At 32.3% G+C, this 26,859-nt stretch overlaps 1 protein-coding gene and 1 long non-coding RNA gene across 2 annotated transcripts; both read left to right on the top strand.

Moving 5' to 3' along the window:
- Nucleotides 1-7,497: 7,497 nt before the first annotated feature.
- Nucleotides 7,498-8,263, top strand: LOC123712088. Its single transcript, XR_006754046.1, has 2 exons — nt 7,498-7,707; nt 7,778-8,263. It is a non-coding gene; the product is annotated as an uncharacterized LOC123712088 (long non-coding RNA).
- A 582-nt stretch (nt 8,264-8,845) lies between these two features.
- LOC123712024 lies at nt 8,846-10,208 on the top strand. The gene is made up of 3 exons (XM_045664931.1): nt 8,846-9,072; nt 9,354-9,398; nt 9,465-10,208. Exons 1-3 carry the CDS (start codon nt 9,003-9,005, stop codon nt 9,953-9,955), a joined length of 606 nt encoding a protein of 201 aa, XP_045520887.1. The 5' UTR covers nt 8,846-9,002; the 3' UTR covers nt 9,956-10,208.
- Nucleotides 10,209-26,859: the final 16,651 nt, after the last annotated feature.

Here is a 26,859-nt window from a genome sequence, read left to right as displayed (position 1 = left end):
GCCAATACGAAATACGCCAATTTCATATGTAAGGACCTAATATAAGGAAATTATGAAGTAGGTCATATATCAAGTAGGTTTATTTATAATTACACAACATATGAGTAAAAAATTAAAATATAATTAATTATTGATTTAATTATCAACCCGAAAGAGCACCTTTGACGTCAACTTGACGTTTTATTTATTCTTGACTTTTGAGAAGTGTATTTTTTTCTGTCCGGATAATAATAATTATCTATTGTCGTCTATCAAGATTTAATATTAATATATAAGTTTATAATTTTTATTATATGTGAAAAAATTTACAGCAAAACGGTCAGATCAAAATATTTTATTATATACTCCTGTACATAACATGGTCTAATAAGTCAAACATAGGATTTGTAGCGCTCAGAGTGATTGAATTATTTGGCTTCTCTGCTTTTGTATTTCTTTGGAAAAAAAATATTGTTAAAATATTTTTAAATAGTTAATATTTTATGAATTTAAAATATACATAACACAACGGACTTAGATTCATAGAGATATTAGATCGTCATGTTTATATATTATATATATTAAGGAAGATTAATGAAGCAGACGCAATAATGTGCGCATATAAGAAAACAAAATTAACACAAATGGTATTTAACATTTCGAAAATTATTTGAAAATGGAATGTTAAACTAAACCTAATATACCCAGTCGTATCTTATACTTAAGTTTTAATTTATCGACCAATTCTAATATACCTAACATCGCCTATTCTTCCAATAAAATAACCTTAAATAAATATAAAACCATCAGATTGTGACTAATGGAATCACAGAACAAATAAAATTAAAATGTAAATAGTGTAACAGTGAAATGCTAATAATAAATTTCTCCATTTTAATAACTGTAACTGCTAGGGGAGCTTCTGGCCTGTTAAGTCAATATAACACTTCCATTACTCCAAATTAAATTCCTCGGGGAGAGAGATGAAGTTTTTATTCAGCGCAGACAAAGCTCCGGAAGAAATCGCCTGTATGCTGCTAACTTATTGCTTCTTTGTTACTAATCAATTCCTTTCACAATTAATTATCTTCGAGATGCAAAGATAAAATATGTTAATTTTAAAATTAAATATATACATGTATCGGATATAAAATACATTGTTACGTATTTTACTTCAAGTTGTAGCTTCTAAAACTAAAATAACCTGCAAACAAGACATTCAACATTACTTTTAACATATACCGTATTAAAACGATTTGTATATTTATTTTACGAAACATACAGAAAATCATATCAGATCATTACTATTTTACGACTACAGCAATTGGATAAGAATGTTATGTAATTATGAAATATAATTCAATTTGCTAATACTTTTAAGAACTTCAAATAGATGGAGAATCTAAATGCATCTATTTCTTATTCCAATTGTTATTAGGCGTAAACTGAACGTTTTTAATTAGAAAACTTAGTTTATTGGCAAATTGAGACGCAATATTTCACAGACTACGGCCAAATAATAATAATAATAATTTAATTAAATCAACATTTAATTCTTCTTTAGGAGTACGTTTTTGTAACGAGTCGCAATGTTTCACAGACTATGTCAATAAATAACTGTACATAGTTTTATATGAAAATAACATACATTTATTATACAAAACTTAATCATTACAAATAGCGTAGTAATATTTTATATTATAATAAAATCATAAGCAAAAGACACTACACAGATGTCAACGTGTCAACGAACAATGGATGTGGCTTAAAATTTCAATAAGCTTTTAACAAATTGCAAGTGTGCACGGGTGTGATGGTATTAATATTTTACGGAATTAATCATTATAATCCTTATGGCAAACAAGTCGCCCTCGCGCGAATATAATGAAGTTGTCATTTTTTAGGCGCAAGGGAGGCTGGAGGAAATCCAAATTGAATCATGCGGCGAGGGAATTGTGCTATTATGTTATTAAACAGCGGAGGGCAGGACCCTGCGCGAGTTTTTTGTTAGGGCAGAGACAGTTAACAGTTTTCACAATAGAATTATGATATAATTTGACGCAACAAAGGCGTCTAAGAAGTAGATAAATCAATTTGTTAGCTCGAGTTTGTATTCATCGAACTGTTTATAATTGCTATATAAAATTTTAATTACATTTCTTTAATTTAAAGTAAGTTTATTGTGAAAACTTGTACTGGTGCACTATTGAAGTTACAACATAAGATTTATTAATAATATCTCACGTATACCACGTGAGATATTTATGTTAACTTTCATCGTTAAAAGTTTTATAGGAGATTTAAAACATTTCTCAAGTTATACATTATGTATTTTAAATAACATAAGCACATTTAATAATTACGTATGCGCATTATCAAAGTGTTTATCACACTCGAAAGCGCTAAGAGTAAAATGAAAGCTTTTATCCATATGTTAGAGAGAGTACTTACAGCAGCTTATTGTCACCCCCGCTAGAGAATTTGATAAAGCGTGTGCGAATATTAACAAAAGGAATATCTCGTTAAATTGATATCGTACTGAATTCAGGCGACTGTCGACCTTATGGTACAGTTTTTATGAACAATCACAATAATAATACATTGTATCGAACAGGGTTGTTACGCCGCTTCAATGAAACAGGCGTGAAATTGTCTCCGTTAGAAAATGTATAAAGGGGAAGATTAAAATATTATCCATGTTAAGTAAATATTCAAATGAATATTTTCCGTGTTAGACAACAATAGTCACTTCGGAGGGGAGGTGGCCGTAATTTGATAGATACCTATCTACAAAACGATGTTTCAAGGGACGTCTTATCATCATCATAAATTATAAACGCGATTTGGGATTGCTCCACAATTAAATGCCTTTGATAGACATCAAAGGATTTGGTGGCGTTTTGATACAATTGGTTTAATGAAAGTCTAAACGCATTCGCAATACAATGGATGTATGATGAATGTATGTAAAAGTAATTTATGTTAAAAATACAACAATTCTAATAGTTTGGTTATTAATATGTTTTAATCGCGTAAAAGATTGCATATGAATTGCAGTACATATTAACTATTATGCTAGTTAATATAATTATTGATATATAGGTAGACAGTAGGTAGGTAGGTAGTAGGTTGTTCTATCGTATTAGTATTAGTAGTATCTTTCTTGATATATTAATAATTAAATTAAATTATGTGGGTAATAAACAAAAAAAATATTTAACCAAAGCTCTTATATATTTTCGTTCAATATTAAATTCAGTTTTCAATTTAATAAATATGTAAAACACTGTAAATTTTTTAATAAAACAATAATGTCACCCTATTACAATTTTTGTTGAAGCAGTTTATTAATTCGCAGGCGTGCAAGACTATAATTGATGTAACGAGAGTGAATGCACTCGGCTACAATGTGTCATGCATACACTTGCACCCCAGACCTCCGTTGGGACTCACCTATTGTTATAATAAAATGGCATTTCAGAGCAAGAAATATTGTACACTCGTGAGAAAAGGTTAATATTGTATATCTTAATTAATAAAAAATAAATCAATGGCGCTACAAGCTTTTTAGGCCAGGGCTTCAGATTTATATATCTGTTTCATGATAATTTGTTAATCTAATAGGCAAGTAGGTGATCAGCCTTCTGTGCCTGACGCACGCCGTCGACTTTTTGGGTCTAAGGTGCTTACCTTCGGAAACCTGAAAGGAAACCGGCTTCGGTTTCCTCACGATGTTTTCCTTCACCGTTCGAGCGAATGTTAAATGCGCATATAGAAAGAAAGTCCATTGGTGGACAGCCGGGGATCGAACCTACGACCTAACTCTGAAACCGCTAGGCCAACACTTGATTAAAGGCAGTAAAATAAAAATATATTTTACAATAGCTGTTAAAATAATACCTGTAATATTATTTCTCTGTTTCATGAGTGTAGTAGTTAGAAAGGCAAGGTTTTTTACATTTTTATGTCTAAGGTCATGGTAAGTCTGTATAACTTTATTATTTTTATGAAACAGTTATATGTTGATACAAAAAGGGTATAATAGTGACATTAATTTGCTATATGAGTGAGTCTATCTTTTCACTAGTCCCACTACACGGGCTCAGTCCATCACGCGTCCTTCGTCCATGTTCTATCACATATTATAGATATCTGTCAATCAAATATTGAGAAGCTTCTGTACGCGATTGTACAGCGCGGGGGTGTAACATGTTTATATGTTTATTTTAATACGCGTGTCGTGCGTATAATACGGAATTTATTACGGCACGACCCTCGCCCGGATTAATGCGATACGGAAGATTTGAATTCAGAGCATTAACTTGGATTGGTAGCTTTAGGGAGGGGGTAAGTAGGTAGTCGACTTGTCATAGTGATAAATGTTTCATATACAAATTCAAGCGAGATGTTTCAATATTGTAAATTCAATCACCGGTTTTGACTGCGGAACGGAACTAGAGTAAATGGGCATTTGTAAGCCAGGTGTCCTACCTCTGACTCATATAACCTTTCATGTAGTGGTGTGAAGATAGAAGCTACTTAACCTGTTAGTTAAAAAAATAGCGCATATCTTTGAACATGTATTATTTGTTAAATAATTTGTAGATATTTATTATTCATTGTTGTTGATTTTTTATTTTGTAGTGTAACTGTTAATAGTCGGTGCAAAGACATTAACTATAGATATATAAATATCTCTGTGAATTTTTAAAAGATGTAATAGATATTATGATTCTATAACCATATATAATATGTCACTCAGCCACCATGCCATGTTTAATTTGATTAAAGCCATGTTTATTTTAGATCATATAAAATGTTAATGTAATTTATATATATATATATATATATATATATATATTTAGATTCTCATATAAACTTGAACGAGAGATATAAATATGTTTATAACAAAAACGGAACTATAGGCCGGTTTTAATACTTAATAGATAACGTCTAGGTCTTAAGGCCGATTTTATTAATGATCGACGGATGTGCAATGATTTATAACAACCAATAACTGGAAAAACTGTAATCTATTTTCATGCATATACAAATCGGTTGAACAGAAAACCATAAAACATCCAGCACAAAGAATCTTTATGTAAACATAACAAACATAAAAAGCGTTATATCTGTTGTTTCAACTCATTTCGAAAGTCATTAATCAGAAGCATTTGTAATTGTAGTCAGTAACTATGATTAGATTTTATTACAAGGCATACGATTTCATCCCTTCGTGGACGTCCGAGGGCAGAGATTAATTAGCTTGCTGCAACGTAAATATTTCTAAAGGTGAGTGTATTAAAAATTATTTATTTCAGGTAATGATTAAGCTAAAGATTAGATCAATGCTAAGAGTTATGACAAGATGTATACTAAAAATAAAGAAGATACAAAAAGTCAAAAGTAAATATATTAGACAAAAACTAAAGCAACCGATAACCACAACAAACTAAAGATTACCAACCGGTGATCACAAGCTTTGAAATCAAAATGGCAGTGGCCTGGTCATGAAACACAATAAATACAACCTAAAGGAAGAGACACAGGCAACTAACATAACATTAAGATATAAATAAGAAAATACTAACAACATTTGTAATGGATATGGAAATAAAAAGGCTTAATCATTATTAATTACTTGAGAGCGTTATTTAAATTTTGATTAGCGGTCATACTGATCGTATGAATTAGTTCAAAGAAGTTTCATCTCGTATATGGAGAACGAAACGAAATCATTAAAATAAGTTTTCAATATTTAAAGCGTATTATGTCCTTTACAAAAAGCCCTTGGTTTATAACTGCTACCGCGCGTAGTATTTTATGATACCAAATTAAATAAAATACAGAATTACAACATTTTATCAATGTAAATTTTGTTTATTAACAGTTTTTTTAATTTTTATTTTAATTAATAGGATTAATAATTATTAAATTGATCACGAAGATAACGCAGTCAGAAAACACATTTATATAAACACGTGGACATTTTATAGTTTCACAAAAAAAAGATAAATCGAAAGTCATGTAATTATGATTTAAGGTTTATAACTTTCCATTGTGTTTTCAATAATTGAAGCATTTTTTAGATATTTTTGGTTGTAATTTCATAAATAAATATGTAACAAAGTTTTGTGAATAAATAAATATGATAATATTAAAATTCTTTATCTACGTTAAGTTGCTTATTGTTGTATCATGTAAAGTAGATATAGTAATCTTGCTCAGGACTCGAACCTGGAACTTTTGCGTCAACCTTTTTAGAGAGATAAAATGCTGGTTCTATATTAATCTCTGGGGGTATCGTTAGTAGGTGGCGGAGTTATATGTTCAATATGTTAGACACAAGTTAGTTGAAAATCAATTTTATTGTTCCATACAATAGTTCGAACACAATAAATAAAGGGTGTCTAATAGACATTAAAAATACCAGTAAATCTCTCGGTGTCGTGAAATTTGTTTCCTTACGGATTTTTCTAATCTTCTTTAGCATCGTTTATATTGATTATAGCGCTGCTCCAGCCTAATTTATATTCAGTTTGTGTTTTTTCATCACGCTCTGTGCTTAATATCGCAATTTGTACCTTAGTTGGCGTAAACTGGGGACCTGTCACTTTATTTCTGGACATTTCGTTTTTCCCCTGTAACCTTCTTTATTGCTATTTCACAGATAAACAACCAAAGTTTACGGTTTATGTACCGATAAAAAAAGAATTACTGGTACTTTCAGAAAAATTTAAAGTCTCTGGTGTAAGAAAGACGTATAAGGAAATAGAATTACCAGCCAACTATCACGTAGTTTTTATGTTTGTTTCGTAGGCTTCGCACCTGGTGGCCTATCTTCTTCTTTTCACGATAATTTTGTTACAATTTTACGTAATTTTTCTGTTATTGTAGTGGGAAATAGTCAATTTCTTTGTTTTTATTTTCATTTAAAAATCGACGAATTCTATTGATTTGGTTTTGTATCTTGATCGATGACGGGGGCTATGAACAGCTCATACAATGTCTCCTAAACTATGTCTACAAAAAATTGTTTGTGATTTTATATGAATAGCAATTGCATATACATACTAAATTCCCTAATCGAATCTGACCACTCAAAAACCATGGCGCCGCAGATCAATTAGTTCCGAGTAATAAACAAAGCAAATATGTCGGTTATGGAAAGAATGCGACTGCTAAACTTCTTTTGATGCATCAATCAAAATCATACACATAATGAAATCATCATTTGGGTGGCCATAGAGGTCGATTCTGAGAAGCTTAGTTTGAGTCCCATGTGCGCAGCCATTATCACATTCTTGATTTATTAATTAGTCGTTAGATAGCTGCAGATCGAAACAGAACTTTTTAGAAAGCGAAACAAGAATTTATGCATAACATATATATTGCCCAAGCGTGCATAGAAATTATCAAATTATTATGAAAAGTTCTTATCAACTTTTCTTTAAAATTCATGCCATGAACGACATAGTAGTTTTAATTTATTGCCAAGATATGGTGTGATGTCAGCAATATTGCTCATTAATATTATAGCGTGATTCAAATTGATATTTAAGAGGGCAATAAAAAACTCCATTAGGACGCATATATTATTTTGTAATTATGTTACAAGCTTATACGACATAGTAGAAAATAATAAATGCTAACTTGTGTTGTATTGCGCTGATACTATGAAAATATTGTTTTTTCTTGCATTATACGCAGGCATAGAGTCTCTTGAAGGTTTTTTTATTCATTGAATTTTTCATACGTATTTTGCTGTTTTTCTCATACAATAATTAATATATTTCAGAGGATGACCTTCGCAAACATTATGGTTTAAGTTTTCACAATAAATGTGGAAACTACGTGAAGATATTTAACTGCCTAACAGCATGCAAGAGCGTCGGTTACCAAATATTTCGTTTGAACCACAAATGTTCGTGCACTTGTCATGAGATGAAGACTTCCACGTTTCTACCCTTTTTTATGTGGAGAACAAATGGAACCACGAGAAAGGTTCCGAAGACGAATGCTCCGAAACTATATCAAGTCGTTGGTACATTATTTCCACCAGAGCTTTTGTCATCTGGGGAAATAGATTCTACCACAGTTGGGAGCAATATATCAACAACTAGAAGTCAAACAAACCAAACCACTATTAGTGATTCAATCGGAATTAGTACTGTTAATGATGACTTAAGTGGGACTGGTAACAATACATCTGGGAATATAACAACCGTAGAAGCATAAATTATGAAATTATATTATTTTAATAAAAATGGTGGTTGGTAGATAATTATTGTATACAATTTTATATATTATTGTATTAATTCGTTTACGTAGGTGCATTTTTATATTTAACAAATTCCCTAATATATATCAGGAATGTTAATTTAAAACAGATAATAAATTGTTAACACTGACAGTAATTGTTATTTGTCGACTCTAAAGAAAGAATCAGAGCCGAGACTTAGCGCAAACTATGGCTCTCGTATGCCAAATTCAATACGTTTTTGATATTGCGTTGACGAAAATAGGCAAAAGTTGAAGCGTTCAGCTCCGTACGTACGTAATGTATTTGGGAGAGAGCGCAGACATTTTTTCTACGACGTCTTTAAATATAATCTACTACAAGTACACAGAACCGTGAAATATAAATGATTTCCCAAAACTATAAATCTTGTCCCATTTTTTTCTTTCAAATTTACTCTGCCTATCAATTATTAAAATACTTGAGATAAAAATATTCAGGTGTCGTGTAAATGTAATGTAGGAATAAAGTGCATACAAGCAATAAAATTATGATTCTCTTTGTGTTATTGATTTTTTATATCTCAAGCATTAAGCAGACAGGTTTTAAGTGCTCATACATACGTTCAATTACCTGTTCAATACTTAATAATATGCAGCATGCAATAAAAATTTATATTACAGATTGGTGTAATGTTTATGAATTTTATGATTATTGAAACTGTTAAAAAGTACATTTATGAACCATCGTTGTTTGCAAATTTATATTTCGATAATTTGGCAAAATGTTGCATTATCTTTTAGGTGTTTTTGTTTTACTGCCTCTTTCGTATAGTCTGGATGATAGTGTTATTGGTAAGAGTAGTTTAATTTAAGTCAATTAATATAATTTATTCATCATAGTAAATAAACATGCTAAACAAAAACTTGACGATCGAAAAGTGTTTATTAACAGTTTTTCAATTTCGTTCTACGCCCTAATTTCTATGATTTGAGAACTGATAATGATATTTCATTTTTTTAATGCCCCCAGCTTTTCTTATTAAATTGTGTTAAGTATTCAAACCAATAATAGACGATATCCAGCTAATGCTAAAGTTTTAAAAATTATAGCTAACATTGTTCAATGTTTCCAGCAATTTCCCCAAATGATTTCGTTACTGTTGAACGAGTTGAAAATGGTATGTTTAATTTTTTTCTATTTTATATCAAAGAAACAATAAAAAATTAATTGACTTTTTATTCAGGAACTAGAAGAAAATCAATACTTCGTTACGGCTTTCACAGAACATCAGAATGTTTGAATTTCGAAAAGGCCTATCTATGCATACAAAAATGTCTAGATTTGAAATATGACATTGCATATGCAGATAAGAAATGTTATTGTACATGTTATATTAAAAAAGACAAAGCAAAGTACATAGATAAATCAGGGACTCAGGAAAAATGGAAATTAGGTGCGCCCACGACAAAACTACCGATATGGGCTCAGAAAAAAGATATAAAACCGGAAACGCATTTTGAAGTTGAAATTGAATTGGATAATTTGAGCGGAAATGACACATCTGTTTTTGGAAACCAATCGATTGCTGAAATTATCGTGGAAAATAAAACTAGTGTATCAAGTGAAGTTATCGGTGAAAATAGTACAGCTGAACCTTTATCTAATTCTACAGATTTACTCGTTAACGCTACAACAATAAGTGATAATATCGCGGATACGACTGTTGTTGCATAATCAAGTACATATATAATTTAATTTTTAAGTATACTTAAAAATTATAACTAAATAGAAAACGTGTTTTGATATCATCTTTCCTATGTGATTCTATTTTTGGTTATGAAACACGGTCCTTGTTGGTGATTTGTGGTCGATGCCGGAGTCCCCGTAAGTTTAGTTTAAGTATGTGACTGTGTTAGCCTTAAATTGAAACAAAGAACTTCTATTAGGTCTTCTCCAAATAAATGTGTAGCAAAAAGGCAGATCTGTATATACATTGTTTTTTATTAACTTAAGTGGGACTAAGTGATGGATATTAAAGCGAAACCTCCGATAACGATTTATAAAAAGGCATAATTTTGAAACGCGCCGTTCCTATATTTTAGAACCTCTGTAGGTTATAGAGATGTTTTTAACTTTATAAGAATATAAAACTGTTTCATTTTATTCCATGACATAAACTATGCCCTGTCAAAGTAAGCCACGTGAGCGTGTGCGCTGAATATTTACTGTTAGTTGCGGAAATAATTATCGATATATTATACTTAATGGATACATTAGGGAAATAACTTGGCTTCATATAATATTAATCTTTATGTCCTTCAGAATATTATGGGGAATCGCTGGAATAATATATTTGTATGGTTTTAGAGGCTGTTCTACTATTTTTACTATACAATATGCGCTGACAAAGTCGCTATTACGTTTCGAAATTGAATGTGATATTTAACATATTTGTTATTAAGTCTTAATCAATGGGACATGGCCCAAACTATCCCTACCCTTATCCTGATCCTGAATTTCTATTTCAGACATAAATTGTTTATTATTGGGTTTGAATTGTATCTTTAGTCGGCAGCTCATGTCTGAGCGTCGTGGACATCAAGAAAGCGTTTGGAGCGAAAAATCTGTTTCCACCGGTTTCGTTCCAGCGCGTCTCGTTTGAATCGTAGTGATTATGATCCTAGTGTACCGTTGTGCGATGATTTGTATTGTTAATTGCACATAAAAAGAAACTATTTATGCAATCTTAGTTCGAACGCACGACCTTTGGGTTGGGTTAACCTCTAACCTATCGCTGCAATTTTGTATTTAAGCCTATACTGTTTTGCTATTGCTACGTCAATATTTTGAAAGAAAACCAATAACGATACACCTTATATAGGAAAACAGAGCATCTGCTACAAAAACTATTCTAATTCAGTGCACTTATTTTTTCGTAAGGCCCTTTATGCGAAGTCACAAACTTTTTATGAATACCCTGGAGGCAGTAAGCGAGACTGACGGCTATGACGTATCACTGAGATTTTTTAGCAATACGAACAGAACATAAATATGCTTTTATGTCAATATATCAATTTTGTTTGTCCCGTTCGACATTTTTAGACAAACTACGTATACGGACAGTGACGTGGGTAATACAACTTTATATTTTTACTTTCTATGCAGGGTTTGTTTGACACAATACCGCATACTTCTATTTTTAATCTAATTATTTCTAAGAATTGATTTTATTACCAAAGAGAAGGACCTAAATATTAGATTAATAGGGAGTTTGGTTTGTAGTGTTGGCATAGTGGCTTCAACTGTGAACTCTCATCCCCTAGATAGTAGGTTCGATCACCAGGTGTGTACCAATGGAATTTCTTACGTAAAAATCGTGAGAAAACCGGCTTGGAGACACTACAGGATTGATCACTAACTAGCTTCATAGATTGACAAATTTCATAAAACAGATACAGGCATCTGAGGCCCAGACCTAAAAAGGTTGTTGCGGCACAGATTTCTTTTTAAATTGGTTTGAAACGTCATACCTTAGATCGTTTAGAATTATCTGAATGTGATGAGCCCCAACATGTTGTCTTACAAATATTAAAACAAGAAAAGAAAATTACTCGCAACGTAACTGTTAGGACTTTAAGATATTTTAAAATAAATTCCTTCGGGTAAATGTATTTTTAATTTTATTCAAACTGTTTATATTCATCACGTCTAATTTTTGTGTATGAACCAATGTATAATAAGTAAAATGAGTAGATAAAGAATGATATATTTTATTGGGCATAAGAGAAATATCGCGGATTGAATGTCGCTTTTCATAGTTTCGGCGCTTTGTCACTAAGGGATGAACTTATAAATCTCGCGATGACCCTCCCTTATGGCAGGCAAAGATACAAAGACGATATAGGTCAGCTGGGACCGGGATGGACGCAATAAAATTTCGATTGTCGATATTTATTAAAGATTGACCCCTCGTTTTTCTAAATTATTTATGGTACGAGAAAATGATACCCTTTTCATCGTTTCACGTCCCAAATATTTGTCGCGCGTCCCATTACAGTACGCTTTTCATATATAGCATTGTTTTATCGACTAACTGGAGGGATACAAGTACATTATTTGATATGTTTACTATTTATTTTTAATGTAAGCCTTTTGTCAAATTCATAGTTTTTAATTTGATACTGAATAATTACCATTTTTGTTACTTTGGGATTTTAATGTTGGCGGGGACATGGCCAAAAGAACAGAAAAGCGGAAATGGAAAAAATATTGAACTGCTGCCCAAGGTACAGAAAACGAAAAGGAGAAGACAACATAGAGGCAAATTAAAGAAACAGCCGGTATATGGTAGTGGCACAGTGGCGGTATTTGGAGAAGGCCTTTGCCCACAGGGCACACAGATACCTAAAAGAATATTGATATAGAAACATATTATTATTATGATTACTACTTATTAATTAATATCTATATGTATTTGTAGTCGTGAAGTAAATTCTCTTTACAAGACATTTAAAGACGAACAATATAATAAACGTCGAATGTATAAGAAACAGCGACTAAATGTTTAAACGATTCTTGTAAAATAATGTCGCAAGTAAAAATATAATATTATTAAATAATTTATATAATAATAATCGGCATTACCTGTAACAAATATTAGGAACATTACTGAACGATACTACAGTGTTGCCCAGTACTTGTTAATCTTCGTTTTCTTATCAGCTTCGTACACTCAAAGCAAAGCAACATCGAACAATAAGAACAGTATAAAAATTGCAACTTTGTTCATAATACCGATGTAGGCATCATCAAAAGTTCGCTTCGCACCCTCGCGCCCATTCGTGCAGAGATTACCAATAAATCCAATACGGGATAATTGGCCCGCTTAATTCTGTTCTATCTTTCTACTTAGTTCAGTCGTCAGAATGCGCCAGCTCAGGCCCCCTGGGAGCGTCCAGTCGAGACTACGAATGCCAATTACTTGCCAAACAAAAATCTTTTGATTTAGTAATGATTTTATAGGGAACTTCTGAAACAAATAACGCCGAATTTGTGAATCAGAATCAATGACATTAACGGCAGTTTTAAATAAAAAATGTGTGCGTGTACTAGTGTACACACGTAAGAACTGAAATTTCTTCATGAACTTATTTTTCGAAAAATTATCTACTATATGCAACTTTACAGAAATTGGTTAAACAAAGATAAATAAGATAATGTTTAACAAAAGGCTTTTATTATCATAGACATGAATACAAATTATACAATTATTTCATTTTACCTTATTACTACTAAGATTATTACAGAATTTCATTAATTATAATAGAATTATTAGTATCATAATTATCGTTATTATATATTTTTGTTATTAATGGCTTGGAATCTCTTTGAATCAACCGTAATAGGGGCAAGAAAAAGATGGCGCGTAACGGAAAATTTTGACGCGTAACGGAATAATATGACGGTAACCGAAAATTGTGACGGTATTTTTTACGATGCGATAAAGAAGTTTCACTTCAATAAAATTTTGAAAGTGGAGTAGAATAGGATATGTAATTGATTCCATTTTTAAATATTATTTATTAGACAAATCGGTTATTAGTTAGGACCAAGACGGGGGTGGGCATTTCAAATTCTGAAATCCCGTTCTGACGTTTTGGGCAGACGTATTTCTGTGTTCACTGTAACTTTGCGTCGTAATATTCGAACAGCCGTTCGTAAACGTAGAGGAAGGTAAAAGACGTACTTCAGCAATAATCTGAGTAATGTACAGATTCAAGAAGTGTTGACTTATAGGATGCCATCAAAATTCATACATTACAGAAATAGTAAATAATAAAATATCAATTTATAGTGGTGACGGGCGCTGAGTGGCACATGATGGACACAAGGTGCCACTTTCCCGTGTCGTCTAATGGATTGTATATTATAGAGCCTGGGGTGACAGCGATTTGATATTCGCATCAACAGAAGGCCCTTGGGACCTCTGTGATCAATAGCTAAGTTCTCTGATCGATGTAGATTTGTATGATATTTATAAATTGATTTTAGTCCGCTATATCACACTGTACAAAGCTGCCTTTATAATTTAGTGATGAACCAGTGATAACGGGAGATTTAAGGTTCAAGAAATTATTAGACTCAAGAGACAAATGTGTGAACCCTTGACCAATTTGGGTGTGGTAATACCAAATTGGGTAATGGTATATTAATTAATTAAGAATTCTAAATTTGGTATACTCTATGGTTTTAATAATAATAATAATAAATCGTTTATTTGCCAATAGTGCCAGTAATAATGCCATAGTGGTAAAATTAGATCCATAAACTATTTACGAATATACATTTTGCTACCTAAACAAAACAAATAAAAATATAATAATTAACTAATTATACACCCCATGTTACTTACAATGTAAAATATAAGGTAAGTTGTATGGCATCGTTACCCCAAGTGGAGTTGAAATTAAAACGTCAGTCAAAGCGGAAAAATCCCGTTCCGAAAAATTAGCCAGCAAAATTCCGACAAATAATTAATCTCGAATAATCATACAAAACGATGCGAGCGGGATTCTCGGCCATTATTACCATTCATTTCAAATCAGCCATGCGGGTTGGGAGGGGAGGGCCGACCTGAATAAGCATACATTTTCCAATCAGACCACGTATCATTTAACTCGCTATTAAATTCGACTTCTTCCCTTCGAATTATCATCATGTAAAATGTAGATCCCTCTAATATTGAATTAAAGGAAATTTCGTAGCATTTTTTACGTTAATGTCTTTTACGTATGTATATTCAAAGATAAAATAAGATTCTTACAAATTATAAAAATATACTTCGATAGATAGCAACAATTATATAGTTTTTATTTCACTAAATGTTACTAAGTACACTAAGTATTTTATATTAGTTTTAAATTGCAAATGTAGATAATTTCATAAGAAATACTATGTTCATACTGATGTACGGATTTCTTATAAAGTTTATAGTACTAGTCTTTCTATAATTACTGTTTATAGGAGAAATAAAGTTATGTTCGAAGAAAATTTCCCCAAAGGTTCAGCTTCTTCTCTGGCTTTTGTCTTTAACCACAGCGTTGTCAATATAAAAAGATCTTGAAAGAAATGTGTATATAATAAATGCTTTATTTCTAGTTTCCATTAATAGAACACCAAAAAATGGTGTCAAATTACTTAAGTTATAGTAAAACATCATTTACTTTAAAGAGGAAAAAATCTTTCAACTTTATAACACGGTCGGCGTTAGGAAAACTCATAAAAGATTTCTTCCTAAAATTTATTGTGTGGTGAGCATTCAAGTTGGTAAAAAGAGGCTTCAATGCCTCATTATACCTACTCCTATACACTTTTCATAAACACCGTCATAACATTCATGTTTAAGACCTTTTACTGTAATTACTCGCTTCCCGGAGGGTGAATTAGAGAATTAAATTTTTATGAAAGAAGTCTTGGTCGTGTCTTACACAGTATAAATGGACGAAAGAGTTCACTAGGCATTTCATTTCAGTTGAAAAATTTAAGACAAAAGGGGCTGAACTGTAGTTTTCTTTTCGTATAAAACAATTTTTTCTTTTAGCCATTTCGTTAAGTAGAAAAGGTTAGTTAATGCATCAAATCTTTATCTTTCAAATAAATCTTACATTAAGTCAGTACAGCTATTAAGTCTTCAATTATATAATAAATACGCCTTTATAATGTTTTAAGATGTCTTATTTAAAGAGGTAAAGTTCGAGGATACCAAATAGCGTAATAACAATAAATGTATCTAGGAGTTCCATACAATTATACCATGTATGGTATGATAAAGTAATATTTACCCTACAAAAATTCCGACACATTGAAAACTTACTTTTTCGAAGTCGGTTGAAAAGATACTTATCGATAATCGACTCAAATGTTTTCCTGTATGGTATTAAAGGTATTTGATCCCTGACTTTTAATGCTTCACCTTGGTATTAAAATTATGTGTATGTTTGTATCACGCTAGCTATTGTAGGGCCTCAACAGAACAGCTCGTGTTAGGGGAAGTGAATACCGCGTCAAGGTCTTCGTTCAATTAAAAATTGATATTGTATTGTATTATTATTAAATAATATTTATATTTGAGTATGTAACAAAGTTATATCTTATCACTTTACGAAGATCAATGTTAGATATTTTTTTAGTATTTAAAGTCTATTTAGACTTTATAATGAAAGGTTAAAGCAAAAAAAAAATAACGTGTAAACATCACGCATAAGATATTGTATATAGGTCATTCAATCAAATTAATATAAAAGTATCTTGTCTTTCGTAGCCTGATAGATTCATAATAATCGATTCAGTGGTTCATCCAGGACTTGACGAACATAATTCTCCATGTATGTCTAATAATATTAAGTATGGTCAAAATCACCCTTTATATATTATACCTTTTTTTCGAAATCAATCTTTTGTTGTTAGGTCTTTCGCGTGTATAAAGTAGAAATATGGACTAAGATTTAAGCATAGTTATTAAAAACGTTCAAAAGGATAGAAATTAATAATTTTTAAAATTAACCTAAGCCCCTGGCGCTAATTACTCGGAACCCGATATCAGTCATTAGGAGATCCCCAATTATTGCGCCGCGCAAAATTCTTAATTATATCTCTTGAATTTCTAAGCAAAGTGTTGCCTAAAGCATCAGCGGGGCAGCAAAATAATATGTTTGTAAACATCGCGAAATTTTACCGTTATAACTGTTAATTATGCTAATAACGATCTGTTTTTGGATACGGGTTTGATTGGTTAATTTAAACAAAACGATTTCAAAATGCTATAATAACAATAATTGACTTTGGCAAAGAAGGAAGGAAAGTTTTTGACCTAATTTCGAAGTTGTACATGATAGTCGTAAACAATGTGTAATTTTTTTAACAAAATTCTTTTATTTCAGATAGTTTACACTTAAACACTATATATATATATATATATATATTACTATCATCTCATTATTTTTAGACGCCTGTGCGCCCTTTTTTGGCAATAGGCCTCCACGAAATCCCGTCATTACTGTCTGCACTGTGCCATTCTCTGCCATATGCTGTTTTTATCATTAAACTAAAATCGCAACTATTTTAATTCGGAAAAATCTGAGTTCAATTTACGCAAGTATAAATAAATATTTTTAATATGTAACACCTACTCGCGATAACTAGACTCGCACTGTAGCTGACCACGGCTAATGTAAAGCACTCGAAACGCCAAGTTACGAAAGTAATGCGTTTTATTGAAATAGAAAAAAAATATTAAAAAACAACACAGCCAAATGTCTCTGAGTCATCAAAAAAATTGAAATGTATATTTCTTCATGCATTTTAACAGGTCATAAAACTTACGTTAAACGCTGGATAATGTGTTAAAAGAGGAGCTCATCGCCCTACCAATTAGGTAGATAATTACGGTGTTCAGTTCGGAGTTATTAATTTAATAAGGGGTCGGGTGACGTCAGGTGCCTCGGCGCGTGTCTTAAATAATCATATATCGTTGACCTTTGACAGTCAATCAATAATTACCCCTGTATTTATAAGATTTCAATAGATATTGACGTAGTGTAATGAAATTTCATATGTTTCATCAGATTCGTGCAACTTACGTAAACAATGTGAGCATAGCGAAGCGTCCTATAGACCAAGTGTTGTAGTTTGTTTGTTTTATCATTTTTCTTCTAAAAATATCAAAAAAGGCCTTGTGTCATTGTTAAATCTAAACGTTTTAATTATCTCGAACCCGTAACAGTAAGGCTCAAAACACAATTCAATACAGAATTTAAAAATCTGTTAACTCATAAAGAAAAAGTTCAGCAAGAAAACAACTAGAAAAATCCTATCTTGCTAGCAATGGAAAGAAGCATCCTAAAGTTGAAGAGAATAAACAAAACAAGAAGTGTTGTCATTCATAACAACACAAAACATACAGATGCACTTGTAAACGCTCTAAGGCGTAAATGGAAATGGGCAGGTCATATACAGACCGTGGGATAAAAGAAGGACACATGATAACAAAATGGACTGGAGCTACTAGAAAGAAATGTATAGGACAACAAAAGAATAGATGGATTGACGACGTTATAGAACTAGCGGGGGAAAACTGGATAAATGTTGCAAGAAATGGAAAGCGAAATAAAAGATAAAGAGAAATAAAAAAATATGGAGGCCTTTACCCTAAAAGGGGCTATATAAAAACTAGTCTACTTTAAAAAAACGTAATTTAACTTCTAATATAAAACTTATACTAATACAACTAATACTAATATTATATGGGTTACTTAATAAAGCTTTAATAATTAATAAAAAGTTATAAAGCAACCGTATATACTCTATAATAATTATCGAATGCAAATTCGTAGACACTAAGGAAACATAATAGACGTTGTGCATTCACATAATAGTCTTCGCTGGCATAATCTCCTCTCATATTCGCTAATTACCTTCGCGACACTTTGGATTACTTATATACCCCCTTCCTTATCGCTTTCACTTGATCGGCTAAACGACAATCGGCTAAAGTATAAGGATTTAGCGTGTTAGTTTCATGAATATCCTAAGCAGTATTTTTAACGAAAGTATTTACAAATATGAAGTCAAAAATCTGATTCATATTATTTTTATCATCAAATTATCTGTCTCAAGCATGAATTACGTGTACATTATAACTAGTGGCGCTGCAACTATTTTAGGTCTGGGCCTCATAGGCATAGACAAGTCGATGATCAGCCTTCTCTGCCTGACACATACCGTCGAGGTCCTTCTTCCATTCGTGGTCCTAGGCATGCCGGTTTCCTCACGATATTTTCCTTCACCCTATGAGTAAGTGTTGAGTGTGTTAATATGCAGTAGGTCTATTGGTGCACAGCCGGGGATCGAACTTACGACCCCAGGGATGAGAGTCTATGTTAAAACTACTAAACCAACACTACTTATTTAAGACATTTTTACAAAGTGGTTTTTAATATTGGGTAGCCAAAATCATATTAGCAGCTATCAACAACGAAATCGCTTTCATTTTCTAGGGAAAGTCTCATAACTGTTTATTTAAAATCGTACGTCCTTGTGTAAAACATTAATTGTTTCTTATATTAAATTATTTCTAGATTCATCACATTTCTTTTAAGGAGGTCACTTGTATTTTTAAAGATGAACTGTCTATCAAGTTGATACTCTATAACGGGTTTTTAAACCTAATAACTTCCTGCTCTAATCAAGAAACCTTAACGATGCAAAGGCTGTTATCTGTTATTATCAAATATTCATTTTCAATCCAATCGCATATTACTCAATCGTCAATAGGGATCCGTCACCCTTTTAATTTACGAGTAAGCGAGGGGTCATTAAACAATAAGTGTTGATTAAAAGCCCGTATGCGCGGGCGGCGGGTGGGCAGCGGCCTATTGCGAAATAACTGCGCTTCCTGCATCCAAGTCATTATTGTATCACAATGATTGCGCCGACGCCTCGAGTGCGTCTATGTCAATTTATTTGTCCTCAATATTGTACAACCCTTTAATAAACGTGCGAATAGTGTTTTATATTTTTTTTTATTTTAGATTATTTTAAGTATAATGTGGAAGTCCATTTATTGGTTACTAAGGAGACACGTTGTTACATTTCATATTGATGATAAAAAATTGTCACTGATATTTAAGAGATCACACTTGTGATACACCTGTTAAATTCAACCAGTATTTTATTGACTTTTGAATTATGAATAAGTTGTATTATTACAATATTTCATAATATTTGTATAATAATATTGTATTAATAATATTGTTTATTAACATTAAATGAAATTCCAAACACCATACACATTTGTAGATATTATCAACAATAATGGATTTTGTTTCCGGAAGAAAAATACTTATTTGATATCACAATATACCCGTGCACAGCTTCCACAGAAATGCTACAGATAATTACTTGAGATAATTCGGGGAGCAACGAACCTCATTAGGGTGGGGGATATCCACCATAATCCTCACCATTGTTTAAGAGATTCAATAAGAACTTATATTTATCACGTACGTCCGAGATCATCTGTGAAAACCATTTATGGAAATTGTATACCAATCGTTAAAAAGAGGACCGTCCTGTTAACAGATTTTAAATCATTGCCGTCAATAGGCCCCATTGTAACGTCAGGTTAGTTCACAAGCGGTCGTTCCAGTCGAACAAAATGATCTTCGGATCGCGAGCTCCACACCTTTCGAAACGATAGATCTCATTCAAATAATAAGGAGTTATAGATCAGCGCTGAGCGACCACAGACATCCCCGCATTTGAGTATTGAATTTATTTCCATGCCTGGCTCCATGGTGATTCTCGAAGATGATAAGCCTCGATTTATATTTCGCTCGATGATCGGTAGCTACTCTTTTCCATACTTTGACGTGAGTGCGTGTTTGATTATACAAAGGGCTAAATCTAAGCTTTGCCATCGCCACGCCAAGATTTCATACATTATTCATTATTATAATAAAATTATATTTTTAGCCGTAGCCATAATATGTTGTATGCTACATATTGGGATCTATTCAGTTATACAACATTGAGGAATATAATTACAAAAACGTAAGTCCTACTAAAATAAAATTGATTCCTTGACATATAAAAGTAGGGTTGCAGGCTGAGTTTTTTTATGATTAATTTGAAATGGTATCTTCAGGTTAGACTATTACTACTATGAACCAAATTCTAAATAACTTGGTCAGCCATGGTTGGTATGACACTGCCCGCAACTATACTATATAGACTATGGAGAAAATCCTTTATAACTGGAGCATGAAGCACACACATACTTTGTTAACTGATTAAAATTCAAAATTCACAGCGTCTTGCGAATAAAATATAGCCTCAATGCGGCACGTAGATGCACGTCTACGACCCCTGCGTCTGCGCATATTTACATCTCACTTACGGCTAACTAGCTGCGCCACGCCGGGCCAATGTATTGTGCGGAAATGTCGCGGAGCGCACGAAACAATCCAACCGTTTACCGTAATATGCATACAAATGTAAGTATCGTTTTACTGTTTCTACTCGTATCTGTCTACAAAAGCGAGGATATTCTGCTCGTATATTTATTGTTAGCGATCTTTACAATATAAGTTAAAAATATTTCGCATTTTACACTTCGGAGCTTCCTTACATATCCTTCATGACGTAAGTAAATATCTGTATGTTAGTAAAATAATATTAGTTTAAATTAAATACGATTAATTATTTGAATTACCCAAGACAAACTATGGGATGGCAGTCGGACTGCGGAGGCTTTTAAATATTTTTTTGATTTGATTTAGTCTTACATCCAAAATACAATGTTTGTCGAAACATTTAATTGTTGTACATTATTAAAGGAAATCCGGTATTAAAAAAATATAGCGCTGACAACATAATACCACAAACCACAACTGTAATTAATCCGAAGTTCGGATCAGCTTTCACATAATATTGGTGTCAAATGTTAACTATTATACTAAAAATTAAGTTACAAGTCGCCTACTGTCTTGTCAACACACCTGGTCAGATCCTGTATCTATGTGACTTTTCACATAAAATAAAATTTTGATTCCAGACTATGCACCTGTGGACTTTTTATGCTAGCACTAGCTTGTACGATGGAGGAAAACATCGTAAACTAGCATGCTTTAACCAAAAAATTCGAAGGCGTGTGTCAGGCACTGAAGGCTGCCTACAAACAAATAATGACGTAACAGATACATAACAACAGCCCCAGCCCCAATCCTCTTTATCGAAAATTTTCTCTACTGATGAGAGAATTATATACCTCTGTAATGAATTTTCCTACATCATTATCTGCTGACAAAAACAGAGACAACAAAATGTGTCATTGAAAAGTACGCAATGTAAATTCTATTATTACGCTCTTTTATTTTTCAATTACGAACCCTCCGTCCCGACAGCGCCTTGGGGTTAAATTTGTAGACCCTAACGTATATATTTTTATTTTACATATATTATTTCCATTTTGGTAGCTACTTACGTAGATTAATCAATTTGAACAAGTGCCATGCAAGGTTTTTTCTACGGCATGTAATTATTGGACTTTAGAGGTACCGTACCCGGAGACTCAGGTTGTTTGCTTAAATTAATGTACAATAATTATTAATTCAAGGCACATAGTTGGCAAAAACTGAACACACGAATATATGCTAGTGATGGTTATAGTTTACTAAATTGATTTTTAATGACTGATCGCCACTTAATTGCGCCCTAACTAGCTGGCTACCAAATTGTTAACGTACCAATGAAAATCATTATGGTCATACAGCCTCTAATGTTTATAACACCTATGTCTGGTAGATCAGAAATTTTAGGTTTAAATATGTATGAATAAATAAAAATGAGAAAACTAATATTTTTTTTGAAATTTGTTTTCCTGGCTGGCTGTTTAATTAAATATTTTCTCTTTGAAATAATTGTATTATTCTTTATTCGTTTTTAAGTAACTCATTTTGTTACTTAAAAACGGAACGAAAAGCCCTGATTAATCAGTAGTAACAGTTGATTACCGCTTTCGCGTGGAACCGCGGTGTTTTGGCAATAAACGGTAACTTATAAAACGATGGGTAAACCCGCAGCTTATAACGAGGCGTGTTTTAAATTTGTTCACGAACACTCCATTAAGTCAACACTAGCGAGTCACGCGACGCGACTCGTCGATGACAAACGATCGCTGCGCCAGTCGATTTCCACAGAGCAGAAAAATAGTGCTTTCATTTTTAGGCCCACAAGAAGCTAAAGTATACTTGTCTTAGTAAATCTGTGGCATTGTAGGCCGTAACTGAATTTGGATATTTTTCTTGTAGGCTTCGTTAGAAATGACGTTAATTGTAAAACTTAAGATATTTTAATTTCATATGTCAGATTTTTTTGTTAGATATAGAAGTGGCTGGTCTCCGTAACTGGGTTTCGTTCTCAAAAGGTGTTACTAAATTTTTTATAACATACAAACAAAATCATACTTGTTATCTTTGAGTTATTGTTAAACTAAAACTAACTATAAATTGCCAATATAAGTATGTTTCTTTCATTATTACGTTTTAATATTTTATACTGCATACAACAATATACAAATAAATAAATCACATAAGTCAGTAAGCTGATTATATTAAGCTGTGTTTAATAACCACAGGTAAATCATCCCTCAGAAGTACTCGGGGTACTAAATTAAATCATTTCTATTTGAATTGCTATTCACTTTACACGCAACACAACATAAGGAAGATTCCATAGATTTAGGGGAAGTTATAATAAGCAGTACACGCTTTTTACTACACAGTGGTTAAGTTGTATATTTACTTAACATAATTAAAATCAAATTGGCTCAATAGATGGCTGGCAATTGGCTCAATAAATAATATAAAAAAAATCTAGTAAACTTTTAGATTTTTTTAGCCAGATACTTAGCCTTGTATTTATGTGGATATGTTTAATGGACGACAATGTTTTATAAAACATTTTGTGTGTGTGATTACACGGGAAACGAACGTAAGTTCTATGCCCATTACATAGCAGAAATTGATCAAAAAGGTCACCAATAATTATAAATATCGCTAATACGAGGAGTCTTACACATATGTGTTGTTACTATATTTCGTTATTGGTAATTTGATGGAAATGGTAAGGTGAGACTTATGTTCAGAACGGGTTTGTTTAATAATCTGTAAGACAAGTTTCTTAATGATTTTTGTTTTTAAGGCATTTTAGAGGAAAAAAATAAAAAATATATTTGAGTATAGTTTTTCATCTCATTTTTTTAGACTTGGACCGATACTTGTTGTTTTAATATTGGTAGATTGTGATTAAATGTTTATCGAAATCAGAAGAAAAAATAAGATTTAAATTAATACGTTTTTTTAATAAATGTTTGAGGTTCAATGAATCACTTTCATGCTACGGAGATAAATAATATCCACTACTATTCTGTGGTTCGAAGTAGAGAAATGAAAATAATTTCTACATTCCAATAAAGATGTGTCAAGCACAAAACAGATGTTCAAATAGCTTCACGGAAATACCTAGAACCGTCTTATAAGGCAATATTGTAGCTTTTAATTATTCATATCTATTTAATATACGAAGCACGTGATATAGATATATACGTATTTATTGGAATCGATTTTAGATCTGTTATAGATCTTCATACCTACGAATTATTATATTTCTATATTGGTGGTTTCATTTTGGTGATATCTTATATTGTGGCCGTAAAAATTGTATCAACCACTTGGCGCTATTACCTCTAAATATTGGCATGAGATTTTTGAATATGTTTCGTGATAATTCTTTTTCTTAATAGACAATAACGTGATCAGTAGGCATGCCAGTTTTTCAGGTGCTCAGCCGAACACACGACCTCTTGGTTCAACAGCGAGAGTTCAGCCCCTAGGCCAAAAGTGTTTCCATTCCATGTTCCAATTTATTATTGTTGTTTTATGTAATAAAATCACCAAACCAATACAGACACTCATTGTCACTTTCTAATAACATTTCGCATGAACAATTCATTCTGTACATTGTGGAAATTAAATAATATTAGCTAAGGTCCCTGAGTCATTGTGCACTTTTCGCAACCCTTTTTAAGAAAGCAAATGACTGCTTTGAATAACAATTATCAAACGTTATGTTTTACCCAATATGCATATTTAAAACCGAGTCATTTACATTCGGTATGACGATATATATATGTGATTTCCACATTTATAGTGCCGATGTTTTTTCAACGTGTGACTTGTTCATAATTCCTACTATTCATATTATAACATGAAAGACACAAAAGTTGTGGAACAAAATTATACAGTTGGAAGGTGTAAAATTGGAAATCAAAAACATGTTATCCATTTGATAGTGGCAATAAAATAACTTTGTTAACAACTAGATCGATCTTATCATATATAAATCTTAACACATGAAACATAAAGTTGCCTTCGAACGACCACTTGTTAACGTGCGTTACCGAATGTCGCATTTCACAACGCTGCGCCGGATCACGTATTGAAATCCTCGTCGAGAACATAAACTATTTACAAACTATTAAATATTCAATACGCGATTGCAAAATACGCCAAATTATTGCATTAGCAGTGAACTGGGATTCCCGATATTGTGGTTCAGCGATCGGCCGGCATACACCATATGCGGCATAAATAATTTAATAATTCGCAATACGGAATTTACCATACTGTCGCTCGTACCGTTCGTCTGTTTCTGTATTCAATATGAGTATTTGTTTCTCATAGTACTGTCGCATTGGGATACATTTATACAGAGATTTCACCGAATGAAATGCTAGCGTCTAACCACGGTGTAACGTTGATTTTTGCCCGTCCGAAGTTTGGCTCAGATCTTTTAAAATTGCATGTGTTGATATGTAGGTGAATAAAGCACGGTTGTACATTTCAATATCGGGAACATCCGTGTTATGCGCGTGACCTTGCAAATCACAGCCTGCTTTCCAAACGACTTCAGGGAATCGGTAGCCGGTGTCTGTATTGCACGACACTAGCCGTGTATGAAGAATATTTTATTAGTTACTTGTTGATTTATTTAAGCGATGACCTGGCTTTGACTATTGCGTTGTCACGTATATTTTTATTCGAGAGCTACAATAGCGTGAGAACTGAGCCACGGCATAATTTATAATGCTTGTTATGAATTCTTGAAATAATAAGTCGAAATATGCATAATAGTCTGGACTAGCGATTATATCATTCTGATATCGTAAGAGATAAAGCCACTTGGTTTATGTTCTGTCAATGCGGAATTTTGGTTAAGTTTCCTAGTAAAATTATATATATATTCTTCCTTTAGTCGCGTTTTGCATTTCTGAATGTTGTGTTCGTGTTGCAACGCTTCCTCTATTTCCGGTTCAGCGAGCGGAGGTATTGGCCTCGGGGTCTTGTGTCTTCCACTCCACTACCACTGTCATCACAAGCTTCTTCATGTTGTGGTAAGTTGTATATATAACTGAAAACATTCTGGTCTATGACTTTATAGCAAGGCATAATAAAAATACGTTTTTATTAGCGAGGTTCAGAACCGTTGTCATCTCTGCTACCAACAAACCAAGACTTTTATAGCACTTTTACATTATTAACAATTTTTTTTTTATTATAGATTACTATTTCAATAGTAATATAACTCAGTTTAAGTCAGACTCGAAGCATTGTACCTATGAAAAAAATAAAAGATCATAAAAAAAGATGTTTAAAAATTTTAGGTTTGGGAACCCTTTCAATTAAAAGTTTGTTATAACAAACTTAACACTACAAATGGTTATACTTAAAATATTAAGGTGACCATTTTACGTAAATATTTTTTTTACTATAAATTTTAACATATGTACCTTTTAGGTCTGGGCCTCAAATTTCTGTATCTGTTCTATAATCATTTCTAATAGGCAAGTAGGTGTTGGGCCTTCTGTGCCTGACACAAACCGTCTTTTTTAGGTCTACGGTTTCCTCACGATTTTTTCTTTCTTCCGAGCAAGTGTAACATGTACACATAGGCAGAATGTCTATTGGTGCAGCCGTGATTGAACGTACGACCATCGATGAGAATCGTATGATGAATCGGCA

Source organism: Pieris brassicae, chromosome 7 (genome assembly GCF_905147105.1).
Source record: "Pieris brassicae chromosome 7, ilPieBrab1.1, whole genome shotgun sequence".
NCBI classification, from domain to species: domain Eukaryota; kingdom Metazoa; phylum Arthropoda; class Insecta; order Lepidoptera; family Pieridae; genus Pieris; species Pieris brassicae.
This window is presented reverse-complemented; position numbering and strand designations above follow the sequence as displayed.

What these genes read in the sequence shown, in the direction of transcription:
- LOC123712024 (XM_045664931.1), top strand. Translation starts at nt 9,003, where the DNA reads ATGTTGCATTATCTTTTAGGTGTTTTTGTTTTACTGCCTCTTTCGTAT. An exon ending in TCTGGATGATAGTGTTATTG is followed by an intron (nt 9,073 to 9,353) that starts GTAAGAGTAGTT and finishes CAATGTTTCCAG; the next exon opens with CAATTTCCCCAAATGATTTC. An exon ending in TGTTGAACGAGTTGAAAATG is followed by an intron (nt 9,399 to 9,464) that starts GTATGTTTAATT and finishes CTTTTTATTCAG; the next exon opens with GAACTAGAAGAAAATCAATA.